Consider the following 13,689-nt stretch of genomic DNA (forward strand, 5'->3'; position numbering starts at 1 on the left):
TTTAGGTGTTCCAAGATCCCTCTGAAACTATATGCAAAAATTCTGTGTGTTAATTTCCTAGAAGACGTTTGATAGCTTTCATCAAATTCTCAAAGAAGTCTATGACTTTTAAGATATATTAAAAATGGATTTATAATTTTAGAGAAGACTTTGCAACTAGTTTGGATGACTGAAGCAAAGAATGAATGTGATGGTATGATAAAGAAATGAGGCTGAAAAGACAGTCTCTTCAATAGGTGGTGCTGGGAAAACTGGACAGCTACATGTAAAAGAATGAAATTAGAACATTCCCTAACACCATACACAAAAATAAACTCAAAATGGATTAGAGACCTAAATGTAAGGCTGGACACTATAAAACTCTTAGAGGAAAACACAGGAAGAACACTCTTTGACATAAATCACAGCAAGATCTTTTTTGATCCACCTCCTAGAGTAATGGAAATAAAAACAAAAATAAACAAATGGGACCTAATGAAACTTAAAAGCTTTTGCAATGCAAAGGAAACTACAAACAAGACAAAAAGACAACCCTCAGAATGGGAGAAAATATTTGCAAACAAATCAACGGACAAAGGATTCATCTCCAAGATATGTAAACAGCTCATGCAGCTCAATATTAAAAAAACAAACAACCCAATCAAAAAATGGGCAGAAGACCTAAATAGACATTTCTCCAAAGAAGACATACAGATAGCCAAGAAGCACATGAAAAGCTGCTCAACATCACTAATTATTAGAGAAATGCATATGAAAACTACAATGAGGTATCACCTCACACCAGTTAGAATGGGCATCATCAGAAAATCTACAAACAACAAATACTGGAGAGGGTGTGGAGAAAAAGGAACCCTCTTGCACTGTTGGTGGGGATGTAAATTGATACAGCCACTATGGAAAACAGTATGGAGGTTCCTTAAAAAACTAAAAATAGAATTACCATACAACCCAGCAATCCCACTACTGGGCATATACCCAGAGAAAACCATAATTCAAAAAGACACATGTACTCCAATGTTCATTGCAGCACTATTTACAATAGCCAGGTCATGAAGGCAACCTAAATGCCCACTGACAGACGAATGGATAAAGAAGATGTGGTACATATATACAATGGAATATTACTCAGCCATAAAAAGGAATGAAATTGGGTCATTTGTAGAGACATGGATGGATCTAGAGACTGTAATACAGAGTGAAGTAAGTCAGAAAGAGAAAAACAAATATCGTATATTAACGCATATATGTGGAACCTAGAAAAATGGTACAGACGAACCAGTTTGCAGGGCAGAAATTGAGACACAGATGTAGAGAACACTACAGAGAGGTAGAGAACACTACATGTAGAGATGTAGTGTATGGACACTAAGGGGGGAAAGTGGCGGGGAGGGATGGTGGTGGTGTGATGAATTGGGAGATTGGGATTGACATGTATACACTAATATGTATAAAACGGATAACTAATAAGAACCTGCTGTATAAAAAAAATAAATAAAATAAAATTCAAAAATTCAAAAAAAAAAAAAAAGAAAGAAATGAGGCTGGATAGTAACCAAAGACAAATCATGAAGGCCTGATATTATATATCTAATGAGGTTAGGTTTATTTGTTTATTTGCTTCCGTAACTATGATGGGAAATAACTGTAAGGGTTCCAGAAAAATAAAGTTCCAAGGTCAGTTTTATTGAATACAAATTAAATATCACTGGCATCACTTTGTAGATTAGAGAGGAGTCATAAGAATCATAAGGTTTGAGAGTTGAGGCAGGGAACCAAGCAGAAAATTACTGCAATTATTCATGAAAAAGATCAGAGGCCAAACTAAGTCAACAGCAGTAGGAATAAGAAGACAGAACAAATGGTCACAAGAGTTAGAACACAGAATCCAGACTTAGTGAATGTTTGGACAGAAGTTTAAGTTTCTGGGTTTGGGTTCATAGTTCAATTGAGATAGGATAAAGGAAAAGAAAAATAAGTCTGCTGAACTGGTTTTTTGTTTGTTCAGTTTAAGGAGTATATCCAATCAAGAGTTGAATATGCAAACCTAAAACCCAAGGGAAAAACAACTGGGTGAAAGATATAAATTTGAGAGCCAAAACATTATGTATGGTAGTTAAAACCACGCTAGGTTTGAGATATTACCTAGGAAAAACATATTGAACAGTGCTACCCAATAGGAATATAAGATGAGCAAAATAAAAACTACATATGTAATTTTTAAAATTTTACTAGCCATGCTAAAAAATGTAAAAGGAAACCAGTGTAATTAATTTTAGTAATATATTTCATTTAACACAACATATCTAAAATATTATCATTTCAAAATATAATCAATTTTTAAAATTATTAATGAGAAATTTTACATGGTTTTGTTCACGTATTTGAAATCCATTGTACTTTTTACACTTACAGCACATCTCACCAAACTTGATGCATTTCAAATGCTTAACAGTCCCATGTGGCTAATGGCTGCCTTATTAGAGAGTATAAAAGAGTAAAAAAAATAGATGAGGTCAAAGCACAGAATTCTGGGCACAATCATTACTTTAAAAGCAGGCTGAGGAAAAGGAGGCCATGAAGAAGACTGAGAAGGAGAGAACAGCTACGTGAGAGGAAAACCAGGAAAGACATATTACGGGAGACAAGGAGGAAAAGAGCATCGAGAAGGGGTAGGTGGCCAACACTGTCTACTGTCACAAAGTGAGATGAGAAAGGAAAAGTGAAGTAAGTCAGACAGAGGAAGACAAATATATGATATCGCTTATATGTGTAATCTAAAAGGAAAATGATACAAATGACCTTATTTACAAAACAGAAACAGACTCACAGACTTAAAGAATGAACTTATGGTTACCGGGGCGGTGAGGGGGGGAACGTGGGGGGAGGGATAGATTGGGAGTTTGAGATTGACATGTACACACTGCTATATTTAAAATAGATAACCAATAAGTTCCTACTGTAAAAAATAAATAAATAAACAAACAAACAGAAAGGAAAAGTATCCACTGTAGTTTCCAGTTAAGAGGTCACTGGTAACCCTCCCAAGAGCAATTTCATTGGTGAGGGGGCTATGGAAGCCAGAATGCAATGGATGGAGGAAGGAAACAGAAACCACATGCCCTTTTTTCACAAAGTATTAACAGTACCTCTTATTACTTAAACCAGTGATTCCAAAACCAGGTGGATTATCAGAATCACTCAGAAGGCTTTTCAAGAATACAGATACAGGGCTTCCCTGGTGGCGCAGTGGTTGAGAATCTGCCTGCCAATGCAGGGGACACGGGTTCGAGCCCTGGTCTGGGAAGATCCCACATGCCGCGGAGCAGCTAGGCCCGTGAGCCACAACTACTGAGCCTGCACGTCTGCAGCTTGTGCTCCGCAACAAGAGAGTCCGCGACAGTGAGAGGCATGTGCACGGCGATGAAGAGTGGGCCCCGCTCGCCACAACTAGAGAAAGCCCTCACACAGAAACGAAGACCCAACACAGCCATAAATAAATAAATTAATTTTTTAAAAAAAAGAATATACAGATATACAAGTAACACCATCCCAGGTTTCTGTTTCATTAGGTCTAAGACATGGGAATTTATGTATCATTTAGAGTTGTCTAAGCAATTCTAAAGACTTCTGGTATATAGTAAAATCGGAATCAGTGTGCCTAAACCTGAAAATAATTCAATCAGGCTCTGAAAGTCTTGTAAGATTACATCCCATAGTTCTGTACTGAAAAGTTTCTCAACATTCCTTACCCCTCAGGACAGGAATTATGATTTACTAGCACAAATGTAAGCTTTATTACAAGTTCAAAGTTCTTTTCCAGTGACTATGACTTCAGGCCAAGTATTTATTATTTTTGCACTTGCTTATCCTCAATCTATAAAAGGAATGACTTAGAGATGACTAAAAGTACATCTGACTCTACTTAAAGGCATCGTTTTTACACAGATTTAAATATTAATCCTCCTAATATTTTAGAACTTTTCATGCCAAAAGTGCAGAAGTCTCCTCCTCCTTGAACATGCAATGAGAGACAGAAGTTAAACTATTTTCTCAAAAGTTAACGTGGACACTATTCCTCAGTTACAACTAAACAGGGTTATGGTTCTCGACAGCCAGTCCGGGGGCAACATGGGTGAGAAGAACATGGTTCAGAACTAAGACTAACTGAGCTAAACCTTATTTCCCTTTATTTCTTCAAAGCTGCGCACTGCCCTTTCAGGGACCCCTTTAAGCTCCTCCTTTATAGTCACTTTACCCTGATTTTACTTAGATAAAAATGCTTGAGTGTAGAATACACATTGTGATCTGTCATGCAGTCCAATCTCCTAGAGAAGTTACTAACTCAGAATTTAAGCTCTCATTAACTTTCCATCAAAAGTCTCTATGGTTCAAACAGCCATTCAAGACACTCTGCATTTTCCTTTTTACTGTGTAAAATGACAGTATGAATTAAACACTACATCCTTGACTAGCCAATCCTTCCTACAAAAGAACTTTTAAAAAAGAGAAAGAAATTCTATTGTATTAGTTTCCAAAATAAAACAGTACATAAAGACTCCTAAAGCTGAAAAACTCTCAAAGGATCATTTGGTCCAACTTCCTGCCTTTAGGCAGGTAAATTTCTAAATCATCCAGGAAGATGCTTATCCCTCTCTCCTTAAAGATCTCCAGAGGAAACAGAGCAGTTATTGAGTATCTAATACATGCCAGGCATGCACCAGAAAGGGAAAAGGAACTAGCATTATTTCCCAGGTGTTTGCCTACACATTATCTCATTTAATCTGAGTACATTTTCCAGGATGTGTGTTAGTACTCTCATTTTTACAAATGAAAAAAACAAGGTTCAGAGATGTCAAGTGGGACTGGGATTTCAAGCCAGGACAGGATCTTTCCCTCCGCCATGCTAATAGAAACCGCATGACCTGTTTCTTCATGCATGGCAATGTTCAATACCCTAATGGTCAAAAAGCTCTTCGTTCAGCTAACTAAAATATCTTCTCTGATATGAGCTCACTTTCTCTTATTCATTGTTCTATGAACAATAACAATAACTGTTCCAAATCCTCCCCAAAATAGATGAAAACAGCACTCAAATCATTTCTTTGCCTTATCTATGGCAAACAAATCCAGTCCCTATAGACTTTCTCATTGAAGAAACTATTTTATATCCCTGGGATAATTTTGGCCATTCTTTTTAGGATTTTCTCTGATTATAACACTTTTTCAAAGCATGATGACTCAAAACGAACACAATGCTCTCAAAAGTAACCACTTACTGAGATTGAAAAAAAAGAGGGGGAGGTTTTTTCTTTCATAAGATTCAGAAAGCAAAAACATTAGGAAGAAACTTGTTTAAATGATTTTTAATTGTTACCTCAAGATGAATGTTTTTTCCAAATACTTTTTACCATATTTTTCCAGTCACAACCCAAAAATTCTCTATTCACATTTTCTGAGTATGAGGCTTCTATGAAGTGTTCCACCCAATACAAGACTCTCCTTTTATTTTTAAGTATGTCCCTTAAAGAACTCCAAAAGGAATCTCAAATGCTATAGCTATTGCTACATGTATCAACCTCTTATTATCAAACTGAAGTTGAATCCTTAAAGATTCCAAATTCATATACAACAAATAATCAATGAGCACCAACTCTGTAGTGGATCTGCGTTATATTCTAGGGATATAAAAATGTATCCCAAAGACACTCCCTGAATTAAGGCACTTACATTCCAAAGTCAGGGACAGATGGACATACAATAAGCAACATAATGAAAATTACATTGGCGCATAGAGAAAGAAGTGGTAAATTCTACCTAAAGAAGCTAAGAAAAAAACCAAGTCATAAAAGATGAACAAAAGTCCTGTGTATCTAGTTAAGGTTTTCAATAGGGGTACTACTGGCATTTTGGAGGTGAAATTCTAGATTCATGAGCCTGTCCCATACCTTAAGGATGTTTACTCATCCTTACCCCAAACACTAAATGCCAGTACAACCCAACCTTCCCACACATCATTTTAAAACTCCCCTGGAGTGGGGCTGAAGATTACTATCCGCAGATGAAAACCATTGCTAGAGCATAGGATACCTCAAGCTCAGAGATGACATAAGAAATAAGTAGGTTAGGGGCTTCCCTGGTGGTCCAGTGGTTGAGAATCCACCTTCCAATGCAGGGGACGCAGGTTCGATCCCTGGTCAGGGAACTAAGATCCCACATGCTGCAGGGCAACTAAGCCCATGTGCCGCAACTACTGAGCATGTGAGCCACAACTAGAGAGCCTACGTGCCACAGCTACAGAGCCCATGTGCTCTGGAGCCTGCACACCACAACTAGAGAACCCGCACGCCACAACTAGAGAGAGGAGCCCACGCGCCACAACGAAAGATCCCGCATGCCTCAACAAAGATCCCACGTCCTGCAACTGAGACCCCACACAGCCAAAAATAAAATAAATAAATATTTTTTTAAAAAGAATCACTTATTTAAAAAAAAAAAAGATGGGGGAAGGCTATTGTGCTTGTTTTTTAATAGAACATCTCTGAAAGGATGCAAAAGAAAAGTGATAGCATTGACTGTCTCTGAGGAGAAGGAGGTGAATTGAGGACAGAGGGAAGGAGATTTACATTGTAAACTCAGATACAGAGTGACAAAGACAAACCTGGTTATTATATAGAGAGCTCTCTTTCACTCTTAAAAGAGTCCTGATTTATATGATAAATTATATAGTCAACATACTTGTTTCTTGTAGATTTAGCATTATGTGAATGTATTACCTCTTCAAAAATACAAACTAAATACAATACAGTGCCTTTGGATAGCAATGTAAGACTATTTTCCTTTTGTGTAATTGTTTGTGTGTCCTTAGTTTTTAAAGGGGGAGATAAATATCTAAGAAGCATCGCTTGTAAACTTGATGTAATCCATCCTGCACATATGGACCAAACTAATCTTATGAAGCACAGCTTTCATCATGTCACTCCCCTTCTGAAAAACCTCCCTAACTTCACTGTGAGCAAATAACATCTCAATTTCTTTGCTTGACCTTGAAGACTTTCCAAAGCATGGCCTTAATCAAGTTTCCCCCACTACTCTGAAACTTTAACTCTCAGCTCTTCCATGGCTGGCCTATTGCTTTTGTCTAGGTATGCCTGATTCTTTTCTACTTCCCTATCTTTGTTCACTCTGCGATCTCCACTAGGAATGCCTGAATCCATCTGAATCCTATTCACCTTTCTAGGTACCATTCAACTCAAATCCCACCTCTTTCTTGAAATCTCACCCTGAGACACATTTATATTTTACTTGTAGTAAGTTATAGCAATTTCTCTCCAACAGATTCCATGTAGGCTATAAATTAGATTTTGAAGATTTTATTAATTAAATTAAAAAAAAAAACATTTGAAGAGCATCTGTTATACTGGGCACAAGGACATAAAGTTGAATAAGAGGCTTTCCCTACCCTGGAAGTTCTCACAGAAATAGCTGACAACTGGCACCACACCCCCTTGCCCTCACACATCTACCCCTCTCGGCTGCTTGCAAAAAACTTACCTCATTGTCAGCATCACATATGCACACACACACACACACACACACCCCCAAACTCTCACCCACACACATACACACACATTCCCCAGACCCAGGCCTCTAGGATCATAAAACTCAAGGGCTTTCAAAGGCTGTTTATTCCCAAGAAAGGATTAGAAACTCTGTATCCTACCGTACTCTATATTGCCTGCTTCATAATGTTCCACTTAATTTTATGCAGTTTTCTATCATTTTCTAACTTTTCCATGAGTATGTATCTAATCTAGTCAATCAAATAATTACTTATAGAGTAACTTATTAAATTCTTTATGGTATGTAAAACAATACTATTCACATATGGTCAATACATCTTTTTCATTGATTGATATAATTCTTGACGTTTAAATGTAAGGTGAATTATTACTTAGAACATGTATCACATATGTCTGAGTCATTTACTTTCCAGAATCTCTCATACTCATTGGTTTCATTCCCAGTACCCTCTCCATTAAAAAAATTAGATAGATGATAGACAGATACATAGATAGATAGATAGATAGATGATATCCCTTTTGAGTAATAACTGGTTAGCACAGAGCCATGAACATAAAAAATAATGGAACATAATTTTATCTGGAGCACAAGACTCTAATTTAAACATAATATATAGACCTTAACAAGTCATTAACTTCTGTCAGAGTCTATGCAAAGGGATTTTTAATAATAACACCTCTCATAATGTTTCCAAGTGCGATCCACAACCATCTCCATCGGAAGCGCTTGGGGCCATCATTAAATATGCATATTTGTGGGCTCTACCCACAGATCAGTATCTCTGAGGGTGGAGCTGGGGAACCTACAGATATACCAAGCAATTGCTGATTCTTACATGTACTACATTACACTATACATGTTTGCACTTTCACATTCTATAAAAGACATTTATTTTCCCTTTACAATATCTGGAAGAGAAGCTGTGTGAACATCACTTCCAGACGCACTTCCCCGAAACAGAGAAGCTATACGATATGTTCCAGATCACACAGCACAGTGCCAAGTATGCATTTATTCATTCATTCAGCATTTATTTATTGAGTGCTTAGTAAGTGCCAGGCTCTGTTCTAGGCAATGAGATACCGCAGTGAGCAAGCAAAGACCATGGTCTTATGAGGCTTATGCCCTCCTGGTGCCCCTTTCAGGCAGCCAGGTAAACATTACACAGGAGTGAATGAGATACGGCCAGGCCTCCAGACTCTTAGTTGACTGCTTTCTCACTCCACGAAATGGTGTATTCACTACAGTGCAACATATCCTATCAATAGCAAGCATAAGCAAGATGCAAATACAATAAAAATCAGACTTCATTCTTCAGGCAGCATGGAGAGTGGCTATAGTACAGAAGGTACTATATATAGCTAGAAGATGTAAAGCAGACTGGGTTCCAAGTATGGCTTTAGCATTTTACATACCTGGGCCCCCTGTACAAGTTACCTAAGCCCTTAAGCTTCAGTTACAGAATTTATCAATACATACACCTGGAAGGATCAATGTAAGAATGAAAACACAAAAGCATATGGAAAACATCAAGCATGGGTCTAGCACAGTGTAAGTACTCAATGTCAGTTCTCTTTTCTCCGTTATCAAATTTGAATTTTATCCAACAATACCACAGCATTACCTAAAAGGCTAGATTTTAGATTTAGTTGGAGGCAACTGTAACTAGTTTGTTTAAATCTCATCATAAAGACTGCTTTCATAGATTTTATCCTATATTATACATTAAGCTGATGCCCCTTGGGGATAAAAATAACATTATGAGTCCACTATAGAAAAACCATGCATTTTGAGTTTTCTCATCATAATAATAGTCTATACTTTGGGAACATCACTCATTTTCCAGGCAGAAATATATTAGATCATCACTAAAAATATGTATATATGATAATGTATCTTTCCGTCTCTTCAAACTCTTAACTAATACAGTAGGTCCATAAACAATACGTTCCCTGCATCTCCAACCTCATTCTTCCCCTTCTTTGCTAGCTCACAATAATCCAATGAGACTAGCTCCTCAAACCCACCAGACTCTCCAGCATTTAGATGTCATGCATGGTGTTGCCCTAGAGTCATCAGGTTAGTGCCTAATTGCGTCCCACCTTAAATACCTGGCCCTCGGAGAAGCCTTTCCTGACCAACCATCCTGACAACATTAGGCTGCACTGAATAGGGTGAGGAAGCCTGGGTTCCAATCAGTCATCTGACAACATGGAGTTATGCTACAGCACAAATACACAGCTGGGCAGGTAGATACAACTTCATACGCAACATGATATAACTGGCAACAGTGCATCTGCGTTGGCCGGTTAAAAATATTAGCCAGGGCTCTCAGAAGTGACCCCTCCTGTGGAACCTCCGCTGAGAGGCTTAGTGAACTGTCATATACTGCTGATATCAGGGGGAAACAACTCCTTAACGGGGGATTCCCAGCATGGGCTGATCCGCTTCAGGCTGCTTTTATCCTCTGCTGTCAAACCACATTTTGCAGAATCTCTGGAAGTATTAAAATGGCTTGAGGCACACTGTTATATACACGTCAGTAGCATCCTGTACTCTTCTTTAGAGCCTTTTTTACTTGTTTAATATTTCTTTTCTGTTAATGTTTGTCTTCTCCACTTACGGACCGTGTCTACCTGTTGCCTGTTTAATTCCCAGTAACTGCCATAGTAGCCATCATACAGAGGATTCCCTCTGTATATGTACAATAACCATTCATTGGGTGGACGAATTGACAAGTGAGAGATGTGCCCGTGTGAAAGAAACACAGTATATGGAGGCCGAGTTTATTTAACGTAATACACGTGAAGTACCTAAAATAATGCTTGGCACATAGTAAGCATGCAATTAGTGTTGCTGTTATTTGCTTAGCCAGAACAAAAATCTCCTGAGGATAATACAAGAGGTGAGTTATTGACTGATAAATAATACGGCTGAGCACACGCTGTGTGGTTATCCCTGTGAGAATATAGCGCAGTGTACTAAAGGAGTCATCTTTCACCTCATCCACCTCAGTTGTTTTTGAGTTAATTCATTTTAATATTTGAATATACAAATTTAAAAGTCCCATATCTTTTCACATACTCACAATTGAGTACAACGCTATTAAATAAAACCACTCACAAAAATAATGTCTTGACCATATAAGTACCTCTATGGAAAAGAGCAAAGAGCTATATATCCATGCTTCATTCTCTCAATGGATAGAAAGAAAATTGGTGCCCTTGAATATTGTAAGGAAAAGCCACACACATTCTTTCTAAGACTTGTGAAAATGAAACAAAGAAAGTACAAAAGACCATATATTTTAAGTCACTGAAATCCCAACACCTACTTTAAAATAATAAAAAGAAGTAAAATCTGTAAAAAAAAAAAAAAAAGACTTGAGGTCATTCTGCCTCATCTTATCCCAACACTGCAGCAATATTTCCTGAAGAATTAACTGAAGAAAGTGATTCAGGGAAGAAATACCTACTGGAAAAAGTTTTTTAAGGCTATCAATCTAATTTGTTCTGGAAGTGGATTTTTTTAGTATTTTTATTTACTAAGCTTTCACACTTTTTTTTTTACTTTATTTAACGGCATGTTTAGTTTTCCCCAAGAGTCCATTTTCTAAGAGTCTTTGATCTAACCATCCACGTTTTGGTCGTCTATATACTTTTTGGGAACCTCCTATCACCAATGGAGAAGGAATGTGGTTATAAAATCAAATAATTCTTTCACTGTCAGAATCTAATGCATTAACAATCAGACACAACTATGTCCGAGCATTAAGCAACAAATTTTAAAATAAACAACCACTTATAATACTCCAGAGGGAAAAAGAAAACCCTCCACTATGTATATACATCGAATGAAAGTACGCTGGTAGAAATGGACATCCGCAGACTAGTCTAGTCAGCCATTCTACTTCACACGAGGAATATTCCTAAGTCACACAAAGGTGCCTTTACTAAGCTTGAATGATATAATACATACGGAAAATGTGTTCACCACTTGATCTATTGCTTCTTGCTAAAAAGGTTGTTCTTTTCCATGGGGCCATAATGACATTAAGCCTCGAGTACATTCAGGATAAACATTTCCATTTTTAACGTCATTCACTTTCCGTGGTTTTTTCCTAAAATTAACTCATGTTTAAGCCTATGGGGTTAGCAAAGATGAAAATCTCTTTGGAATAAATAGGGGAAAAAATATGAATATTCTAAAGAAGGATACCTACCTCGGGCCCCGTGATGTGCATCAGACCAGAAACAGCAGAGGCAACGGCATCGTACCCAGCTCGCTGAGACAGTGGACCTGTCTGACCATACCCTAAGACAACAGGAAGAGATATATTTAGCACCACCCAGGGAGAGCAACAGTACAACAGTGTGTTAAAACCATGTGTATCCAGAAATCCTACAGCATTTTGTTACTATTAGGTCTATACTATCCCTTGAAGGAGGCTGTAAAATTTAATTATGGTGTTATACCCCAGAAGGTTGCAAACTGGTGACTTGTGGGCCAGATCCCCATTGTACGAATGTTTTGTCTGGCCTGAAGAGTGTTTTGAAATGTTTTTACTTAGTTTCCAACATTTAAAGATCAGGAGATAGCACATAATATACAAATTTCTGGCTTTTCTTGAAAAAACAGAAAACACATTCAAAACTAGGCTCACATCCTCACATGCCAATAATCAATTAGAGTTAAGTAATAGTTCTTCCCTTTACACAGGGCATAAATTCTCCAATTTGCCGCACTCTCCACCCCTCCTTAATCCTTTATGCTTCAGTCTGATTCAATCATTAACTGACCTTCCAGACTCGAATAGGTATTTGCTACTCTTGCTGCATATAAAACAATATACAAAGTAAAACAAAACAATGTCTCCCTAGGTTCTATTTACATATTTTTTCAAGTATGCAAAGAAAATACAAATGATAATTTAAAATTTGAACATAAATAGAATTAATACATCTCCTGCCAGTGCTTTTTAGGATTACAAAGAGAAGGTGAAGGTGTCACTTTTTTTTGCCATCAGCAAAAATTAAACGAACATAAAGGGACTTCCCTGCTAGTCCAGTGGTTAAGACTCCACGTTCCCAATGCAGGGGGCCCAGGTTCAATCCCTGGTCAGGGAACTAGATCCCGCATGCCGCAACTAAGAGCCCACATGCCGCAACTAAAAGATCCCACATGCTGCAACAAAGACCCAGCGTAGCCAAATAAATAAATAAATATTTTTAAAATAAAATAAAATAAAGGAACATAAAAATATTTTATCCTGCTCTCCTCAGTTCTGGTGCCTATTGTTGGATAATAAAGGTTATATGAGGAGCTACATAACTCTGTCTCCAAATCCCATATATTTTGCTTGCTTCTCCAGCAACCTGGAACACTCTCCCTCTATTTCACTCCATATATGTACATACCTCACTCCCTCACATCCTCCAACTCTGCACTGAAATGTCTCCTTATTAGAGAGGTCTTCCCTGAAGAACTTTTATGAAAGATCACTCTCACTTTTCACTCTTAAGCCCCATTACCTCATTATATTTGACTTCACACCTCGTATCACCACAAGATATATAATATAGTTTATTTATTTATTTTCTGTATCCTCCCTACTCAAAGGTATGCTCAAGAGAGTTTTTTTAATTTAATTTACTGCTGTATTGCCAGCATCTAGAATAGAATTCAGTAATGGTTACCAAATGAATAAATGAATGAATACTGGTTATATAAAAACAATTATCTTTAAAAAACAAATTAATGAATAAAGAAACTAAAGAGGCTTTTTTTTCTGTTTTGTTTTGTTTTTGACCAAAATGATAATATAGGAGGCCAATTTCCTCCTCCCATGGACACAGTGATTGTACAGCTACACACAAAGCACTTCTCTCCAAGAGAAACTGAGAACTGAGAAACTAGAGAAATCCAGATGAATGACTCTTATACATTGGGCAACAGAGACAATACCCATATCGAAACTGGTAGGAAAGGCTGAGACACTCTCATCATAAACCTCACCCCAGGCATAGAACCATACAATTAGGAGGAAACCCCAAACTCCCAGCTTCTCCCTGAGGAACAGGCAGTACAGACAGCACATCTAGTGTCCCA

At 37.5% G+C, this 13,689-nt stretch overlaps 1 protein-coding gene across 15 annotated transcripts in view; it reads right to left on the reverse strand.

The window, feature by feature from the left end:
* The window catches only part of SUGCT (succinyl-CoA:glutarate-CoA transferase), a 789,655-nt gene that overhangs the window by 710,098 nt on the left and 65,868 nt on the right, over positions 1-13,689 (reverse strand). For all 15 annotated transcript variants that reach the window (XM_082473570.1, XM_082473569.1, XM_082473565.1 and 12 more), the window contains one exon: positions 11,804-11,895. In XM_082473570.1, the coding sequence (XP_082329696.1) occupies positions 11,804-11,895 (92 nt within the window). The remainder of the gene's footprint in view (positions 1-11,803; positions 11,896-13,689) is intronic.

The sequence above is a fragment of the Balaenoptera physalus genome, assembly GCF_965194825.1.
Source record: "Balaenoptera physalus genome assembly, chromosome: 8".
Lineage (NCBI taxonomy): Eukaryota > Metazoa > Chordata > Mammalia > Artiodactyla > Balaenopteridae > Balaenoptera > Balaenoptera physalus.